The following is an 18,703-nucleotide window of genomic DNA, read 5'->3' on the forward strand; positions in this document are numbered from 1 at the left end:
GGTCTCTGAGAATGAATCATGCTCATTTCCCTTGTCTGACCTTCATGACAAGTCCATCTGTGGAGAAAGGGATTATTCAACTTGTGCCATCAGTGGAATTTTAAAAGCCTGGTCATCCGGAAAAATCCTTGACCTGTTGACTTAGAGCATTCTTCGAAGTTCTGGCTTGAGGAGGATGATCCCTGAACATCACGATCTTGGTTGAGTGAAGAGCAGTGTCCTCTGACACAGAGTCCTTTTCACACTAATCTTCCACAGTCGGTTTTGGCCAAACGAATTCTCCTTTACTTTCTCATGATGTTAAGTGGCTTAGGAGGTCATTTAATTAAGAACAACAGCAACAGCTACTGCCTGAAGTGCTTACAAGATGAAGAATGATAAGGTTCTCTCTTCTCACTTGTATCCTTAATAAAATCTAATGGTTAGACCTTGCTCAACCTCTAAAAAGACTGAGAGGTACCTCAAGGGATCTCCAGAAAGCCCCTCGTCTAGAAAAAAATTATAAGATTACAGAAGGGCCCAGTTAACTAACTTCACAGGCGGGGAACAGTTTTTTAGTTCCCCACAGACCAGGAGGGGTAGAGAGGGTAACCGGATAGGACAGACCAAGGGTTGGGGCCGCATGGTAATACCAAATGCCTAAGCTGGTGGGCTGTGGTGGGGGAGGAATGTATCCTCGCTGTTGATCCAATGAAACACAAAATGCCATTTCCATCTTACCTTTTGATGTGAAACCTGGCAAAGCCTCGAGGAAGGCAGTTTAAGAAGAAAAGCAAATTATACCATGTCGTGGACTTCTACTCCTTTTCAACAGCTTGCTCCAGCATACTGCAGAACATAGACCAAGTGAGCATTTATAAGAGCCTGTAAAAAGAGCAGACAGGAAAACCAGACTCCGATCCCAATGGACTTTACTTCCTGAAGGGAGGAGCAAGGTCTGTCATTTGATCCCAGCAAAAACTCTTCCCCCTGTGACTTCTTAGCATTCATCTCTTAGCTGCTCAGAGCTATCCTGCCCTGGCTCTGAAGCTCCTTCACTCTCCACCAGACCAAACAAGCCCCTTTTTGTGTCCTCTCTTAAACTTCTGTCACCCAGATTTCTCCCTAAAAGTCCTCGATGCTGAGGGCTTTCATCTTCCTTCCCTTCTGGGGCCAGGCGGAGGGTCAGCAGACTGCTACACCACACTTTGAAATTCATCCTGTACTGGCCTCCAGGTTATTCCCCATCTTGATTGACTTGAACAAGGCTGGACAGCCTCTCTCTGTTCCAGTCCCATCTTCGTCATTGGGACCTTCGATACTCATGTGGATGACCAGACATCCTGGCCTTCAAATTTCATCAGCTTCCCCTCCTATCCAGCTCTTAGGACCTCGTTCCAGCCAGCTGTTGACCGATGACAAGACTGAAGCTGTGATCAACCTTCCCTAACTCTGAATTTTGCATTAGTCGTTCCATGATCTTGTAGGCTCTTTTCCCATGGCTTTTGTGATGTTGCTTTCCAGGTTCTGCTCCAGTAATAGATCCCATTCCCTAAGTGTGTCTGTTCCTTTGAGGCTCATTTTCTAGGCTCTTTGCCTCCCTAACACCAGATGCAGTGCCTGACCCACAGAGGCCTGAGGAATGCTTACTGACTCTTACCCTTGATATAATGGCTCCGCTTCTGGAGCGGTGGGTAAGCTGTGCAGATAATTCCTCAGTGTATTTAGTGGTCTCGTTTTGCTCTTGCATTAGCCCCACATCTTGCCCCAAGTCTAGTTTTGTCCAAAACTGAACACATCATCTTTACCGATGAAGCTGCCCATCCTGTTTCCATTGATGGTAGTACTATTCTTCCCCATGCTTGAAAGATTAGTATCAGTTTTGCTGCTTCCTACCACTTTACTCATTCAATTGGCCATCCAAGTCCAATGGATTCTTGCATCCAACCCTCTCTCCTCTCCACTCACTCTGCCTTTATCTTAGTACATTTTTTAAAAAAATCCTTACCTTCCATCTTAGAATCCATACCATGTACTGTTTCCAAGGCAGAAGAGTGGTTAGAACTAAGTAATTGGGATTAAGTGACTTGCCCAGGGTCACACAGCTAGAAAGTGTCTGGAACCAGATTTGAACCCAGAATCTCTCGTCTCTTGGCCTGGCCCTCTATCCACTGAGCCACCTAGCTGCCTCCCTTAGTACATATCTCTTACATGAAATGATCAAATAACTAGTATTTCTTACTTCAGTTGCTCCCCTCCTTCCCCCTCCACCCTTTCCAGCCATCCACTAACAAAGCTGCCGAAGTAATTTCCTTCAGGTACAGTTCTGGTATCATTACTCCATTCAAAAACCATCAGTTGCTTTCTCTTTTAAGTTGGAATGTAGATTCCATCGTGAGGCTGCTCCATCTGTCTCACCAGCTTTCTTTTACCAGTCCTTTATGTGTTCTGTGCATGTCAAGGTAGTGTCCCAGGTTTTATCCTGAACTTAGTGATCCTCTGCATATTCATGTAACCTGTCCATGCCTAACAGGTACTCCTTCCATCTCTCAAACTTATCTTCCAAGACTCAGCTCCTGTCATCTCCAAAATCCTTTTCCTGATCAGTGTTCCTCCTCCCTTTTTCTGAATCCTTTCTTTGCCTCCTTCTTACTTGCCATTGTATCCTAATTACTTGTCATTCCCTTTTTAAAATGTATGGTCCTTGTGGGCATGGGCACTTTTTTTTAGTTGCCCCAAGTGCTATTTTTCATTACTGGGGAAGGTGGCTTGAGTTCTTGAAGATGCAGCTAGCAGAATAAAAGTTCTGATGAGCTAAAAAAGGCATAATGGTATAGTCCAATTAAGTATTAGCTTGATTTCAGATTCATAATCAAGTTGGCCATAGGGTGAAGAAATGCTGTGTGGTTGTAGGACTCCTCGAGTGTGTCAGTGTTAAGCAGTATCCACCATGACAAAAAGCTCAGATCCTTTGAAATATTTCCTCTTGCTCCTAACATAGCACATAAATATTTAGTTGACCTGAAGTATGTTCAGTAAGTCAGGTTTCTTTGAACACCTAAAAAAAGGTCCCTTGTAACAACCCTGTGAAGTAGGTAATGCATGTAGTTGAGTTTAAGAATGGGATGCTAGCTCACGCACATTCCCTGACTCTAAATTTTTTCTTTTCACTATACTCCAAGACAAGGGATCCAAAAATATCTCAATAAGCAGGAATAATGGGCTAAGTAACATTGTAATGGTTATTTTAGAGTGAATAGTGAATTTCCACTGAGGGGATGAAGAAGAAGCCTGTAGAACCAGGCAGCTGTCTTGAGCTTACTGTATAAATCTCATGTTCATTCAGGCAGAAACTCCTCACCTCTACATAGGTGCTTTTTTAAAAAAACCTTTACCTTCTGCTCTAGAACCAATATTTAGTACTGGTTCCAAAGCAGTAAGGGCTAGGCAATTTGGGTCAAGTGATTTGTCCAGGGTCATGTAACTAGGAAATATCTTGAGGTCATATTTGAACCTAGGACCTTCTGTCTCTATGGTTCTCTATTCATTGAGCCACCTAACTGCTCCTGTGCAAGTGTTTATTAAGAATAAATGTGAGGGACAGCTGGGTGGCTCAGTGGATTGAGAGCCAGGCCCTGAGAGGGGAGGTCCTAGTTTCAAATCTAACCTCAGACACTTCCTATATGACCCTGGGCAAGTCACTTGACCCCCATTGCCTAGCCCTTACCACTCTTCTGCCTTAGAACCAATACACAGTATTGATTCTAAGATAGAAGGCAAGGGTTTTATATAAATAAATTTTAAAAATTAAAAAAAAGAGAAATGTGAAATTTACCTAGACTGGAAAAATCTAACCATATAAGGTTAACATGAAGATGATAGGAGTCGTGCCAATCTATAAGAGTGGCATTCCTGTCATGTGTTGGTCCTGCAGTATAAGTGTCTGTACCTGTTAGACATCAAGAATACTGAGTTGACATTTGGTTCTTCTTGTCACAATTCAAGAGACAGTCAGATGTGATGTAGAACACATCCGGAAAGCAAACGATACCAAGACTCAAAATGTTCTAAGGCATGTATGGAGGACTTGGAATTAGTTTTCTTAGGAACCAGGTGAGCCCCCTTCTGGCATCTGAAAGACTGTCTTTTGAAAACCACCTTCAAAAGACAGCCTTAACATGAAGGGAATAGAAAAGGAAGGGGGGTGTGTGGGAGGGGACAACAGACTTCGGCTTCTTAAACAGAAGATGTTCCTAATAACTTGCAAACAGGCATTCAATAAATATTTATTGCATTAAATATCAGAGAAGTATTTTCTCCTACTGTAAAATAACAGTTTCTTCCTAATAGTGGTGTAACTGCTCTGGTCCTTCATTTGCACAAGATCAGATATCTCCTTGCCTGTTTATACATGGTTATGCATTAAGTACCATATAACTTATAGAGGGTACATTTCTTACTCACAGAAATTAAATTTAACAGAGAAAACTTAATATAAAAATACTTTTCTCCAGCTGTTCCCATTTTTTTAATGTAATATGTTCTGCCAGTGAAATTGAGGTTAATTAGCCATCACACCACCACGCTTATGGATAAGAAAGGGGCTTTAGGAAAACTTTGGAAAGATAAGTAGTTGGAATCATAGGGCTTATTTTTTTTTAGCTAAATATTTTTAAATGCTTATCTTTTGTCTTGTTATCAATTCTAAGACAGCACTGCAGCAAGAGGTAGGCAGTCAGGGTTAAATTATTTGCCCAGGGTCACATAGTTAGGAAGTATCTGAAACCAGATTTGAACCTAGGTTGTCTTGACTCCAGGCCTGCAGCTCTATTCACTGTGCTAGTTACTACTCAGCTGTCCCAATAATAGGACTTTTTATTTTTTTAATTTTTTAAACCCTTAACTTCTGTGTATTGACTTATAGGTGGAAGAGTGGTAAGGATAGGCAATGGGGGTCAAGTGACTTGCCCAGGGTCGCACAGCTGGGAAGTGTCTGAGGCCGGATTTGAACCTAGGATCTCCAGTCTCTAGGCCTGGCTCTCAATCCACTGAGCTACCCAGCTGCCCCAGGACTTTTAAAAAATAGAAAATTTTGATCCTATATCCTTTAGACTGTATGATACAAACATTCTGTGCAACCTAGGAAAAGCTCAGTGCTTCTTCAGCTGACCATACTGATCATACCCAAAGTCTAGAGATACATCAACTTAGTTTTGACATACACCTTAAGACATTAATTACCCTTTCACTAAGTGCTTATAAAGACAATTCAAAAGTAATAAACAGAAAAGAAGCAGGTATTATATTTAATGGATGGCCTAAGTACTGGCACTTCATCATGTAGCATTATAGCAAAATGAGATGGAAAGATTGGTCTGAGTTCTACACTTGTTTGGAGAATAGGTCTGAGAGGTCAAGACGCCATTTTGTGTACTGCCACCGTGATGCCATCACGTTTCTGGATCATTATATTCCTGAAAGGCAAAGCAGAAGAAATTTGATGATGTTTATTCAAACAAGTGGTGTCATTACAGCCTGGTCTTCAACTAAATGAGCATAAAAAACACTCTACCTGCTCTATTATTAGGGAACAGCAGAAATTCAAAGTCACAGCTAAGACCCTTGGAACTTCCCATTTTAATAAGAGTACTATCAGAAAAATGTCATTGTTTAGGATAATTTTTTTTCTCTGTGGCTGCTCATTTCTTAGTTCAAGAAACTATCAGATCTACATTTATACATAATGTACTACCAAGTCTATTTTAGTACCTACAACCTCTTTATAAAGTATTTAGCCTGGCTTGCCAATATGGAAACTGAGGTTTTGAGGATGAATAAAATTTGTTTAAGATAATAATGGATTAACAAAACTAGTACGGAACATAGATTAAAAACTACCAATTTATTTACTATCCTTGTGGTTCTAAAGCTGAGGTTATTAATCTGAGGTTCCAAGAGATCTGTGAATATAAATTTCAGGGGGATTGTCAATTTGGATGGGAAAAACATTAAATCTTTACTTTCACTAACCTTTAAATTTAGCATTTCCTTCAATTATGAATATGAGGGTACAGCCAGATGGCTAAGTGGCTAGAGCCCCAGTCAGGAGGTCCTGGGTTCAAATGCAGTCTCAAGGTTTTTTTTTTTTGTTTTTTTTAATTAGGAATATAAAAAGAAAAAAAGCTACCCTTATTCTGAGCAATCTGTATCTACAGCCATGTTGGTGAACCTGTGGCATGCATGCTGGAGGGGGCTGTTCCCCTCCCCTTCTCCACACCAGTCCCTCTGCCCAGCAGCCCAATGGGGGCACTTCCTCCCTCTCCCATCTGGAGTAAGGCAAGGGAGATGTAGTGTGAGGGTTGCAGTTTGGGTACTCAGTCTCTGAAAGGTTCAATATCACTGATCTACAGGATTCAGCAAGGTGTCAAAGGTATTCATAAAACACAAGAAGAATAAAAACCCCTGCTTTAAAGGAACAAGTAAAATCCCCTAAAGGACATGGAAACCATTCCAGTCCTCAATGCCATATGTGTGAATGAAAAATGCAGGGGCAACTGATTGGATAAACAATTTCTAATGAGTAAAAACCTAACTGCACATACTTACCCATTGTCTGACTCTAGACAGACCATAGGGATATCTGTTGGGTCAGAGGTCAGTTTAGCTGCTTGCTGGGCTAGGACAGAGATCACTCCAGCATGTTCATCAGACAGGGTTCCACGGCCTGAAAGGCACAGAAATCGCCAAACTGAGCATCTACTCTTTGGGATCAGGATGGTAATGAATATATAAAATTTCAAGAAAGTTTTGATTATCTGCCTTCCACACTAACTGCTGGCTATATCTATACTCTCATGTACGGTCACTGTCAGTTTTTAAACTAAAGGGCCACTGGAAAACTGCCCTAAGATATCATGATCAGTTCTGTCAAGGGGATGAATGCTATCATTCAAATCAATCCTGCATATATATTCAGTCATGAAAAATCAACTGAAATAAACCAATTTCTTAGGGGTAATTTGACATCCTTTAACTAAACTCAAACAGACATGCCTCTTAAGTCTTTTGGCTAAGATTATCAATAAGGCCAACAACAAGGACTTGAGGTGTGTGTCCTCTCTGGAGGCAGTTTCTTCGTTTGAATAAACTGACTTAATTCTCTAAGGCCAAATCCTCCTAGAGCAGGGATCGGCAACTAATGGCTCTCCAGCCATATCTGGCTCCACCTCTAGACGGGCCAGTCTGGGCAGAGCCCCAGGATGTACCCCAGGGGCCCTTCAGCTCCAGCCCCATATTCCAGCGCCTTCCAGTCATGGCCTCCTCCTTGTTCTGCAGGCATTTATGGCTCTCATGGCCAAAAAGGTTGCCGACTGTTGTGCTAGAGTAACTAATGCCAGCAGGATTGAGTTTTGATTGCTACCTTATTTCAGTCTTGGGATGTTAAGTCTCAGGTCCTACAAACCAACAGTAATAAACAAGTTTACTTTGAAATATGTTGGCAATTACAGAAACAAACACAACTGTGTCTGAGACTAAGCCAGGTAAAAGACATAAAACAGATTATGTAGATTTATTGCTGACAATGCTGCTCATACAAACCAAAGGGATCTAGTGTGGTTTTACAGGACTGGAGAACTTCTTTTGGGGACACAAAGTTTCAGAATTCAGGCATCTGAATTCTGAACAAATTGTGCAAATGAATCTAGAAAGTAACTTTATTCCTTTACTCCCCCTACCCCCATGCCTCCCCCTTTTAATCCGCCTGGATAATAAATTGCATCAGTATCTCTTCCAAACAGATTTTTCAACCAGTACTTTTAGCTTGAATTAAAGGCCAGGCCAGCAGGTTCTACTGGCAATATGTAACATTATTTGACTTTGTGCTCATAAATGAATAACAGCCTCTCTTTCTTTACTTGGATGATAAATGGGTGACCTCTAAATCTAATTGTTAGTGCTCACATTTATGGTACTACTATTATTTTAGTGGAAACAAGTGGAATATGCTATACCACAGCCCTTAAAATCTCTTATTTCTCTGAGGCCACAAAACCCTAGAAGATAGGGTTTTATAGGTGCCCTTATAAAAGTATTTAAAGACTGAACTTTCAAACATCAAATAAAAAGAACATTTCTAGATGCAAAGTACAACAGGGAGGGCTATACATAAACCATAAATCCTAAACATCTTAAGAAGAGCTTGGCTTTCCTTAAGCTGTTCTGCTTGTTTGTTTTCTTCTATGCTAGGCAATCTGGGTTCAGTGACCTGCCCAAGGTCTAGTAAATGTCTAAGGCCATATTTGAATCCAAGTCCTCCTGACTCCAGGCCTGCAGCTCTATCCACTATGCTACTTACCTGCCCCTCAATGACCTTCTTTAGGGACCTGGTGTAATCTTTCACTCACCCTCCAATTAAAAAAACAAAACAAAACCAAAGAAGTATTTTTTTTTATCTTACTGTGTGAATACTTGCCTGAAAAGGGTTTTACTTTTTTAACCCTTACCTTCTAAGAATCACTACAAGGGGGGGAGGGGGTGAGAGGGGGGGACAGCTGGGTAGCTCAGTGGATTGAGAGCCAGGCCTAGAGACCAGAGGTCCTAGGTTCAAATCTGACCTCAGACACTTCCCAGCTGTGTGACCCTGGGCAAGTCACTTGACCCCCACTGCCTAGCCCTTACCACTCTTCTGCCTTGGAGCCAATACACAGTATTGACTTCAAGACAGAAGGTAAGGGTTAAAAAAAAAAAAAAGAATCAATACAAGGCAAAAAAAGTGTAAAAGGCTAGACAATGGGGCTTAAGTGACTTGCCCAGGGTCACAGGTAGAATCCAGGGCTCCTATCTACAGACTGGGCTCTTTATCCACTGAGCTACCTAGCTGAGCTCTGAAAGGTTTTAACTAAAGGCTTGGTGAAGATCTATTGTTGTCTGAAGACCATTCAAGATCATTTGAAAGATGAACAAAAGTTAGCTGCCTTTTTCTTTTAGTTGCAGCAAATCAATTAAACATTTATTAAGTACCTACTGTATACAAGGCCCTCTGCTGGGGATAGAAAGAGAAAAAAAAACAAAAATACCACCCCTGACTTAAAGGAACTTACATTATGACAGGTACACAATACATGATAAATGAAAGGTGGAGATTAGGAAGGAAAGATCTCCCACAGGAGTTGACACCAGAGTTGAACTTTTTAAAGCAAGCTGCAAAATTCTAAAGCAATGTTGAGGACGTATTGGGAGGAGGGGGGGGATGAAGGACCTATGCAAAAGCCTGGATGGTGTGTGAAATTTTGGAAATAGATAATATGCCAATATAGATAGGATAAAGAGTATGAAGCAGAATAGAGCAAAATAACCCAAGCTGAGCCACAGAGTGATTCGACACCTCAACATATTAACTGTAAGACCACAAGCAAACCACTGAACCTCTCTGAATTTCAGATTGCTCAGCTGTAAAAAGACCTGCAGAGCTTGCCTCACAAGGTTGTTTGGGGCCCAAATGAGATGTCTATAAAATAGTGTCATGTATTACTGTAGGAGGCTCAGGAGTTTGTGCTTTATGCTCTAAGCTAGTGAACCTTTTATTTATTTATCCACCCATTTATTTATTTGCTTTTTTTTTTTTCAAATTTTTAGGCAATGGGGGTCAAGTGACTTGCCCAGGGTCACACAGCTGGGAAGTGTCTGAGGTCATATTTGAACCTAGGACCTCCTGTCTCTGGGCCTGGCTCTCTATCCATTGAGCTACCCAGCTGCCCCCTACCAGTAAACCTTTTAGAGGAGCAGGTGATGATGGTTCTGAATAACCCCTCTGGCATATGTGCCATAGGTTCGCCACCATGGTGCCAAGCAGTAAGGAAACAAGATTTTTGAGGAGGGAACCTGAATTAGGAAGGTCATTTTGGTAGCCAAGAAGAGAATAGAGAGCCTGGGAGCAGGAAGACAAAAAAAAAATAAGGTTTTTAGGAGAGGTGATTTATGGGCGTTTTTTTTTTTTATTTTTTTTTATTTTAAACCCTTAACTTCTGTGTATTGACTTATAGGTGGAAGAGTGGTAAGGGTAGGCAATGGGGGTCAAGTGACTTGCCCAGGGTCACACAGCTGGGAAGTGTCTGAGGCCGGATTTGAACCTAGGACCTCCCGCCTCTAGGCCTGGCTCTCAATCCACTGAGCTACCCAGCTGCCCCCGCGAAGTTTTGTTTTGAACAAATATGAGATTTTACATCTAGGGGATATCTAGTAGGCAGCTGATAATGCATAACTGGAGTTCAGGCAAAGATCAGAGCTAGAAGCACAGATTTGAAAGTCATCAGTGTAAAGATAAACTCTCAGGAGAATCTATAGAACATACCACAGAGAACATTACACAGAAAAGGGATCAGGACAGCCCTAGGGGTGCAAACACATGAAGGAGGTAGGAGATGCCTGGCATTTCAGCAAAGAAGGTATCTCAAAGGATTAAGACAGAAAGAATATGTAGGAAACAATGTCAAGAAAGCAAGATAAGGAGAATATATTCAAGAAGGGATGGTCAATAGTGTAAAAGCATCTAAGAAATCAAGCTTCATGAAAACTGGGGAAAAGCCACTGGATTCGGTAATTAAGAGATCCTTAGTGGAGGAAGCAGTCTAAGTTTCCAGTGGTGCTGGAAACCTGATTATATGCAGTTGAGAAATGAAGTGTCTGGTTTAAAAAAACAAAGACAGGCCTAGAGTATAGACAATTCTCCCTGTTTGGCACTGAAAAAGAGAAGGCAATAGGTAGGGATAGCAGAGGCAAATAAACTTTTTAAGCCATAGAACAGAAAAGCTTATTTGTGGTGGGAGGGAGTGTCAGTAGATAGGGAGTAGTTACCTTCCTATTCTACCTAAGTAATCTCCCAAATAATCTAGTTATATAACTAAATAGTCATTTCTCGTCTCCCTAAGCCTAGAATCAGGGATGATTGATGAAACAAGCTCTTAAAAGATGAGATTGAGGGCATATGTAACAGGGTTTGCCTTTTTAAGGAGGACTGTGTCTTCCTCAGACTGAAGTAAATTAGGGTAGAAATAATGGGTAGAGATATCAAAGAGTTTTTAGATAGAGAGTAGAGGAAAAGAGGGTGGGGACAACTGAGTCCTTATGTTGATTTTCTCAGTTAAGCAGGAGACAAGGACACCTGCCAAGAAAGACAGTAATGGTGGTAACTGGGGAGCCTTTATAGAAAAGGTTGCTGCTGATAAAAATGGGACAAAACCCAGAAAAAGTTAAGAGATTGTATTAAGGGCCCAATTGAGATTATTTAACAAATCAGTAAGAAAACCAGTTAGAGAAACTTTTTTTCTTTTAGTAATGATCCTCTACACTAAGTTGAAGATTCATTTTTAACATCAGAAAAAGTAGCTACATAATGAAACCACCGATTTTTTTTTTTTAAGTACTGGAAATTCTAGTAATAAGAATAGTTCAGAGAGATGGTGTAGATATAGATGTAGCTCCCTTATTTCCTTAAAACATGCAATGCAATGACATCAATGTCAAGAAGACTGATCATCAATAACAACTCTAAGTAGGTACACCTATCAACTTCCTTCTTAAAGAACACCTCTGTGGCCAATGAGGTACTCTAAAGTCTTGTGGCCTTGCTATTCTCACCTATGACATTCCAGCTCCTGAGTAAATGCATTTTCGATGGTAGTTCCAGCCTAGAATGCTCTCCCTCTTCACCCCTACTCCTTCAAGGCGAACTGCATCTTCTGCAAGAGGCTTCTGCCTTTCCTCGGAGGATTACCTTCCATTTAAAGTTTAAATTTTAAACTGTGTGGGTTTTACATCTATGGAGTGGTTTGCATGTTGCCCTCCCAGATTGGAATATGAGATTCCTGAATACACAGTACCACATTTTTGCCCCGTTCAGCATCCTCAGCGCTCAGCACAGGACCTGGGTCATAGTAAGTCCTTCATAAAAGTACCGGAAAACCAGGTGCCCCTTGTCTTTCCTCCTTTCACCTCCTAAGCAGAAACAGGCACGTATCGGGTGAGAGAAGCGCCGGTGCGTACCGATGGCCCCTCCCCCTCAAACACCTTTAGTTGGGATGACAAGGGCTGGGTACAAGCGAGACCTCGCAAGTGCTACTTACAGCCCAGGTTCAGTCCTTGCGAGTCCGTGCACAGAACACCCACGATGGACGGGTTCTTCATCCTAACAGAGTATACACACACACCAAGGTTAGCGGACGAGTCATTCAGGTCTCGATTTAAAGCCCCTTTATATACCAGGCTCCCCACCACGGGGCCGCGGCCAAAGCAGCATAGAAACAGTCCCACAGCTCAAACGGCGCACGGGAACGAAAGGTACTAGAGACCGGGGCTGCGGCCAGATCCCCGCGAGCGGAAGCAGACACCGCGCCGCTGCCCCTCTCCCCTCTCAGGCCGGGTCTCCAGGCTGCCACCGGCGTGCTCAATCTGCCTGTGCCCACACTACTCACGTGTCTTCCAGGTGCTGCTCCAGGGTCGCCTCCATCTCGGGTTCGAGCAGTAGATTTCAGGGGAGGCCGCTCCCGGACTGTCGTGTCACGTGACCACCCTTCTACCGGTGGTGTGATCACGTGCCTTCACCGGCCCAGCTCCACAGTTACTGGACGGAGCTGCAGAAGGGTCAAAAGACATCAATGCGCTTTCAAAATAAACACTTCCTTTTTTTCCCCAACTTCCTTCCGCTGGGTCAGGAGAATGGGCCTGGTTCAGACGCTACAGAACCGTGCACTATATCCATGGGGGCTTCTGCAGGCAGAGAAGGGGACGTCACCTCCAAGACTTGAAATGCGGAGGAATTTCTGCTGGTGTAGTGGCCTTCGGTTGTCATGGTTACCCACTCAGGCAGCGCCGGGGTGGGGCGACGGGGTGATGGGGGGCAGGGAATGGGGAGGGGAGACCCGTTGGCTACTGACTGGTACCTTGAATCCTCCCCACCACTGAGAGCTCCAAAGAATAATCTTTGAACAGGTGGGGATCAGGGTGGGGGGATGTGTCCAGAATGGGCTTTCACCTTGACCAGGTGACCTTGGGGAAGTCACTTCTCTGCCCAGGCCTCTGTTTTCTTCTTTCTAAAAAAAAAAAAAAAAAAAATGGGAAAGGACCCATTTGTAAAAAAATATAGCTGCTTTTTTTGGTGATAAAGAATTGGAAACTAAAGGGATATTCCTCAATTGTAGAATGGCTGAACACAATGTGGGCTATGATGGTGATGGAATACTATTATGCTGTAAGAAATGATGACAACGATGATATTTCAGCAAGAACTAGAAAGACCTATGTTCTCTGATGCAGAGTGAAATAAACAGAACCAGGAAAACACTACTCAGTAATAGCAATATTGTGGAATGATCAAATGTGATAGACTTAGCAACTCTAAGCAATAAAATAATCCAGGACAATTCTGAGGGATTCATGACAAAGAATGCTATTCACCTTTAGAAAGAACCATTTTCTCCAAAATGACTAGAATGGGTTTTTCACTTTTTTTGGAGGGGGTTCTGGAACCCTCTAACCCCTTCTTAGGTTTGTGTTAAGTGTATAAAATAAGATACACAAGACTACACAGGAAATCATGGAAAAGTAAGCAAGTATACTTAAATATAAAATGTATACATATATTTGTGCACATATATTTTTAAAATAGATATATTTAATATAGAAACAGAAAAAAGTGAAAAATTTTGTTCATGTTCTATTCTTCATGACCCCATTTAGAGTTTTCTTGGCAAAGATACTGTAGTGGTTGCATTTCCTTCTTGGTCATTTTACTGATAAAGAAACTGAGGCAAACAAGGTTGAGTGACCTGCCCAGGGTCACACAAGGTTATTAAGTGTTGGAGGTGAGATTTGAACTCGGGAAGTTGAACCTTTCTGACTCCAGGCCCGGCACTCTATCCACCTGTCTTGAAATTTGTATATCCCCAGCACTGAACACATTCTTTCAAATGTATGTTCAGTCTTGTCTAACTCTTCATGACCCCATGGACCATAGCATTTGAATACTGTCCATGGGATTTTATTGGCAAAGATACTAGAGTGGTTTGCCATTTCCTTTTCCAGTGGTTTAAAGGCAAATAGAGGTTAAATAAACTTTCCCACGGTCTTAAAGCTAATATGTATCTCAGATGGGACTTGAACTCAGGTGTTCCTGACTTTAGGCCCAGTGCTTTATCCCAGCTGCCCCCATTCTCTGGTATTTTCTTAAGTGGCCCCATCCCCTCCATTTGACCATTAGATTTAATGATAAGAGATTGATTTTTGGGAGCTTTGAAGAGGAAAGTTGGAGTTGAATAGTTGAATTAGAAGTCAAAGGTCTTAGTCTTTCTTTTGGACCTTTAGCCAAACTTACCCTATCTCCTCTTTTCCATTTCTTTTGATGGCTAGAAGGATCCTCTGCTAAATGAAAATAAATTCAGGACCACAGACAAGAGAAGTTCACAGAAGTCATGCCTTGATGTCCTATTTATGAAGTTAAGAATTGGGTTTGAAAAAGTTAAGACTTCCTTTTTACTTCTGTTTTTCTTTCTCTTTTCCTTTTAAGTTTTGACACATTTGGGGTTTTTTGCATTATAATTTTCCAATGTCTTTCCCATATCTCCTTGAATTTTCCCTTGTAACAAAAAAGAAGTTAGATAAAACTAGTTCATGAATGATTTGTCTAGTAACATGAAGTAATTAGTACCCACAGACCTTTCCCCCATCTAAACACTCACACCACTAGTTCTTCTCCAGGGAGAAGATGGATCATTACCCTTGAAAAGAATTCTTTCCTTTGTGTTGTTTTCATTTACCTCTGCACTCTGTCTCAGGTCATCCAAGTCTTGCCGTGTTTCTCTGTGCATATAGCCAGCAGTGAGATATGAGTCAAAAAATATGAACATTTTGGTAGCTGTTTTCACACAATTGCAAGTAGTTTTCTAGAATGTTTGAATCAAAGAGGCTGGATTTTTTAAATGCCAAGTCCTTAGGAATGGCAAAAGGTAATTACAAATCTAGAGTCTAAAGCAGTGATTCCCAAAGTGGGCGCCACTTCCCCCTGGTGGGTGCTGCAGTGATCCAGGAAGACGGTGATGGCCACAGATGCATTTATCTTTCCTATTAATTGCTATTAAATTTTTTTAAAATTAATTTCCAGGGGCGTTAATATTTTTTCTGAAAAGGGGGCAATAGGCCAAAAAAGTTTGGGAACCACTGACTCTAAAGGATCATTTTACCTAAGTTCTTTTTCATAGATGAAGAAACTGAGCCCCGAGATATGTAATTTGCCAATAGATATACAAGTCTGGCATTTGTTCCAGGCCTTCAGACTCCAAACCCAGTCCCACTGTACTGCACTGCAAGTATCAGTTTTTCCAGAGCCACACCTACCTTTACCCCTGACCTACTTTTTGAGTTTTTTTTTTACTTTAATAAGTGAATAACCTATTTACACATTTGTTGTGGATGGATACTAGAGGGCATCTTCTGATTGGTGGAGGGACTACTATTGTTTTAGAAGCTGAGATGTGCTTCATATGGATGGAAGGGAATGTAACCCCAATGTGCCACCAGAGGGCACCAAGACCATAGCCAAAACTAATCCACTCACAAAAGGAGTCTGCTGATGAGAGAAATACCACCATTCTTTCATTCCCGCTCTAAGAAACCTTTGACATCATCCAATTAGTTCAATCCTCTAATTTTACCTCCAAGAGGAGAAGTCACTTGTCCAAGGTCACCAACCTAGAGAGCAAAGGGCACCAGTGGAATTCCATGGTTTGCCTTTTTCTTCTGTCTAGTACTCTTAAGATATGCTGGGCTTATAGTGCTTAAAACATAATTTTAAGACCCTAATCTCTGTTCTCAGGGTGCTTACACTGCAGCTGGGAAGATGGGAAAACAGAGAACAACATGGTAGTTGCCAAAGGAATATTAAAGCTGTTAGTCCCTCTTCCATCCCATGCAATCCCCTTACAGTTACAGATACTTTGTTTTGAAGAACATTTTAGATCAGCATCAGTTTTGTTCTCTTTTTTATCACAATTCCTCATGGTTAAACTATGTGAATATAATAAAAACAACAGTACTACCAAAATACTTTTAATGCCATCCCTATCAAAATGCCAAGAGGCTAACTCATAAAGCTTGATAAAATAATAATAAAATTCATTTAGAAAAATAAAGCATCTAGACTATCAAGGGAATGATAGAGTAGGGATGAAGGGGGAATGGTACTTCTAGACCTTAAATTACAAAGCAGCAGTCATCAACACCATCTGGTATTGATTTTTAAAAAAAGAGACAAATTAATGAGAACAGACTAGAGGAGGGAGATTGAGAAACAATAGAACTCAATAACCCAGTATTTGATAAATGGAAAACATAAGTTGCTAAGGGAAAAACTCCAGAACTGCTGGAAAAACTGGAAAGCAGAAATTAGGCTTAGACCTGCACCTTACACTACACTCTACAGTTCATTCTAAATGGAGGTGACCTTAACATTAAAGATCATACTATAAAAAAAAAAAATGAGAAGAGAAACAGTACCTCTCACAGCTATGGGCAACATATTCTTAATCAGTCAAGAGATAGAGGCAATTTTAAAACATAAAAGAGACCATTTTGATTGCATGAAACTGAAAAGCTTCTGTCCAGACAACATGAAAGCATCTAGGATAAGGGAAGTGGTCGAATGGGTAAAAAAATCTTTGTATTAAATTTCTCTGAGGGTTTGGTATCCAACAATATAAACAATGAATCAACCTATATAAGGCTAAAAGCCATTCTCAGATAGAAAAATGGTCAAAATTATTTTTTTAAAAACACAATTCATGAGACCCCCATCTAATGTTTGTTTTTATCAGACAAAACCAGAAGATACATTCATTCACAAACAAAAGATATAATTAAATAGATTAGTGAGAGAAATAAGGAAAATATTCTCCCCTAATATACATAGGAGCCTTTTCTATAGATTCCCAGCGGAAGGGGGAGGAACGCACATGAGAAAGGGAACATGCAGAGTCTGGACATCTAATGCTCTTAGGACATACCCAGCTGAAATACCTGTCTGGCGCAAGCTCCTACTTATTGCTTTCCTGCAGAATTGAGGATGCCATGGGCTTTAGACTGCTGAAGTCACCCTGGGCTTCTTTTATCAGCCAAACTGCCATCTACTGGTTCTCTGCCAAGCAGCTACTGTATTTTTTGTTTGTTTCTCCAAATTGGTTTCCATATTGGAAATCAGGTTACAGTGAATTAAGAGGAAAGTTGAGAAGGAGATAAAGAGGATATGTGTCAATGGTTTTCTCAAGGAGTATGGTTGAGAAAAGATGAAAAGAAGAAAGACTATAGAGCTGACTAAAATGTTGTTCTTAAAGCATTTAGTTGCATTGGAGGGTAAAGGAGGTAGGGACACTATTAGAGAAGTCATGGAAGGTGGTAGGAGGAGAAACCTTGGAAAATTGCTAGAGAGAGTCATTAGATAAAATCCCAAGACTCCACCGGGGAGGTTATGGGAATAATGTTAGGTTATCAACAGAGCCTAAAGACTTCTGCTGGGAAGATGGGGCTAAAGGAGAACTTGCTATGTTTTAGGAAACCCATGAGTCAAGGAGGTCCTGAGCTAGTTTCTTTCAATGGTTGCTGCTGAATTACAAGGTTGTCAGCACCCATTCTGTACCTTAGCGGCAAAGCCTCAGTCACTCAATTTACAACTCTGCCAATAAGTGACTGAGGCCATATTTGAACCTAGGATCTCCCATCTCTAGGCCAAATCAACCCATTTGTCCCCATCAGTAATGATTTAGGGCATTTATTTCACGACTATAAATAGCCTTGGTTTCTTCTGAGATTTCCTGGTTCATATTCTTTCACCATTTATCAACTGGGAAAGGGCTTATTTTGTTATTAATTTGACTTAGTTCCCTTTATATTTGAGAAATGAGGCCTTTATTAGAGAAACTTGCTGTAAAAATTTCTTTTATATTACTTCATTGTCTATAGTATCTTTTAGTAAAATGTAATTTCCCTGATTATCTCTTCTAATTAAGTTTATTCTGTTTTTGCTCTGAGATCATGATTACCACTCCAGCTTTTTAAATTTCTGCTGAACCATAATAGATTCTTCTCCAGTGCTTTATTTTAACTCTGTTTTTCTGTTCCAAGTGTGTCTCTTGAAACCAACATATTGGATTTTGGTTTCTAATCAATTCTGTTATCTGCTTCCATTTTATGGGTGAGTTCATCATATTCACATTCACCATCATGGTTATTTAGTATTTCCCTCTTTCCTGTTTTCTTAAATTTATCTTTCATCCTCTTTTTTAACCTGTCTCTCCTTAAAAGTCTATTTTGCTTTGCTTCTTACTACTACTTCCCTTAATCCACCTTCCCTTTTATCATTCTCCCCCACCATATCTCTTATCCCATTCCTCTTCTATTTCCACATTGAGTCAAGTAGGCTTCTATACCCAGCTGAGTGTGTATGTATATTCTTCCCTCTTTGAATCAGTTTTGATGAGAGATTTAAGCATTGCCCACCCCTTCACCATTTTCCCTTCCAGTGTAAAGCTATTCCCTGCAAAACTCTTTTATTTGAGAAAAATTTCTCCATTCTACCTATCCCTTACATCCCAATACATCTGTTTTTCTTACTCTTTCATTTTTTTGAGATCATCCCAACATAAATGACTCACACTCATGCTCCCTGTCTATGTGAACACCT

General features: G+C 40.9%; 1 protein-coding gene across 1 annotated transcript; it reads right to left on the bottom strand.

Annotated features, from left to right (window-relative positions):
* Positions 1-5,258: 5,258 nt before the first annotated feature.
* On the bottom strand, positions 5,259-12,560 carry LAMTOR5 (late endosomal/lysosomal adaptor, MAPK and MTOR activator 5). Its single transcript, XM_044675954.1, has 4 exons — positions 12,450-12,560; positions 12,102-12,163; positions 6,586-6,703; positions 5,259-5,453 (listed from the first exon to the last, which is right to left on the bottom strand). The coding sequence occupies exons 1-4, from the start codon at positions 12,482-12,484 to the stop codon at positions 5,393-5,395; spliced, it is 276 nt and encodes a 91-aa protein (XP_044531889.1). The 5' UTR covers positions 12,485-12,560; the 3' UTR covers positions 5,259-5,392.
* Positions 12,561-18,703: the final 6,143 nt, after the last annotated feature.

Source organism: Gracilinanus agilis, chromosome 4 (genome assembly GCF_016433145.1).
Source record: "Gracilinanus agilis isolate LMUSP501 chromosome 4, AgileGrace, whole genome shotgun sequence".
Lineage (NCBI taxonomy): Eukaryota > Metazoa > Chordata > Mammalia > Didelphimorphia > Didelphidae > Gracilinanus > Gracilinanus agilis.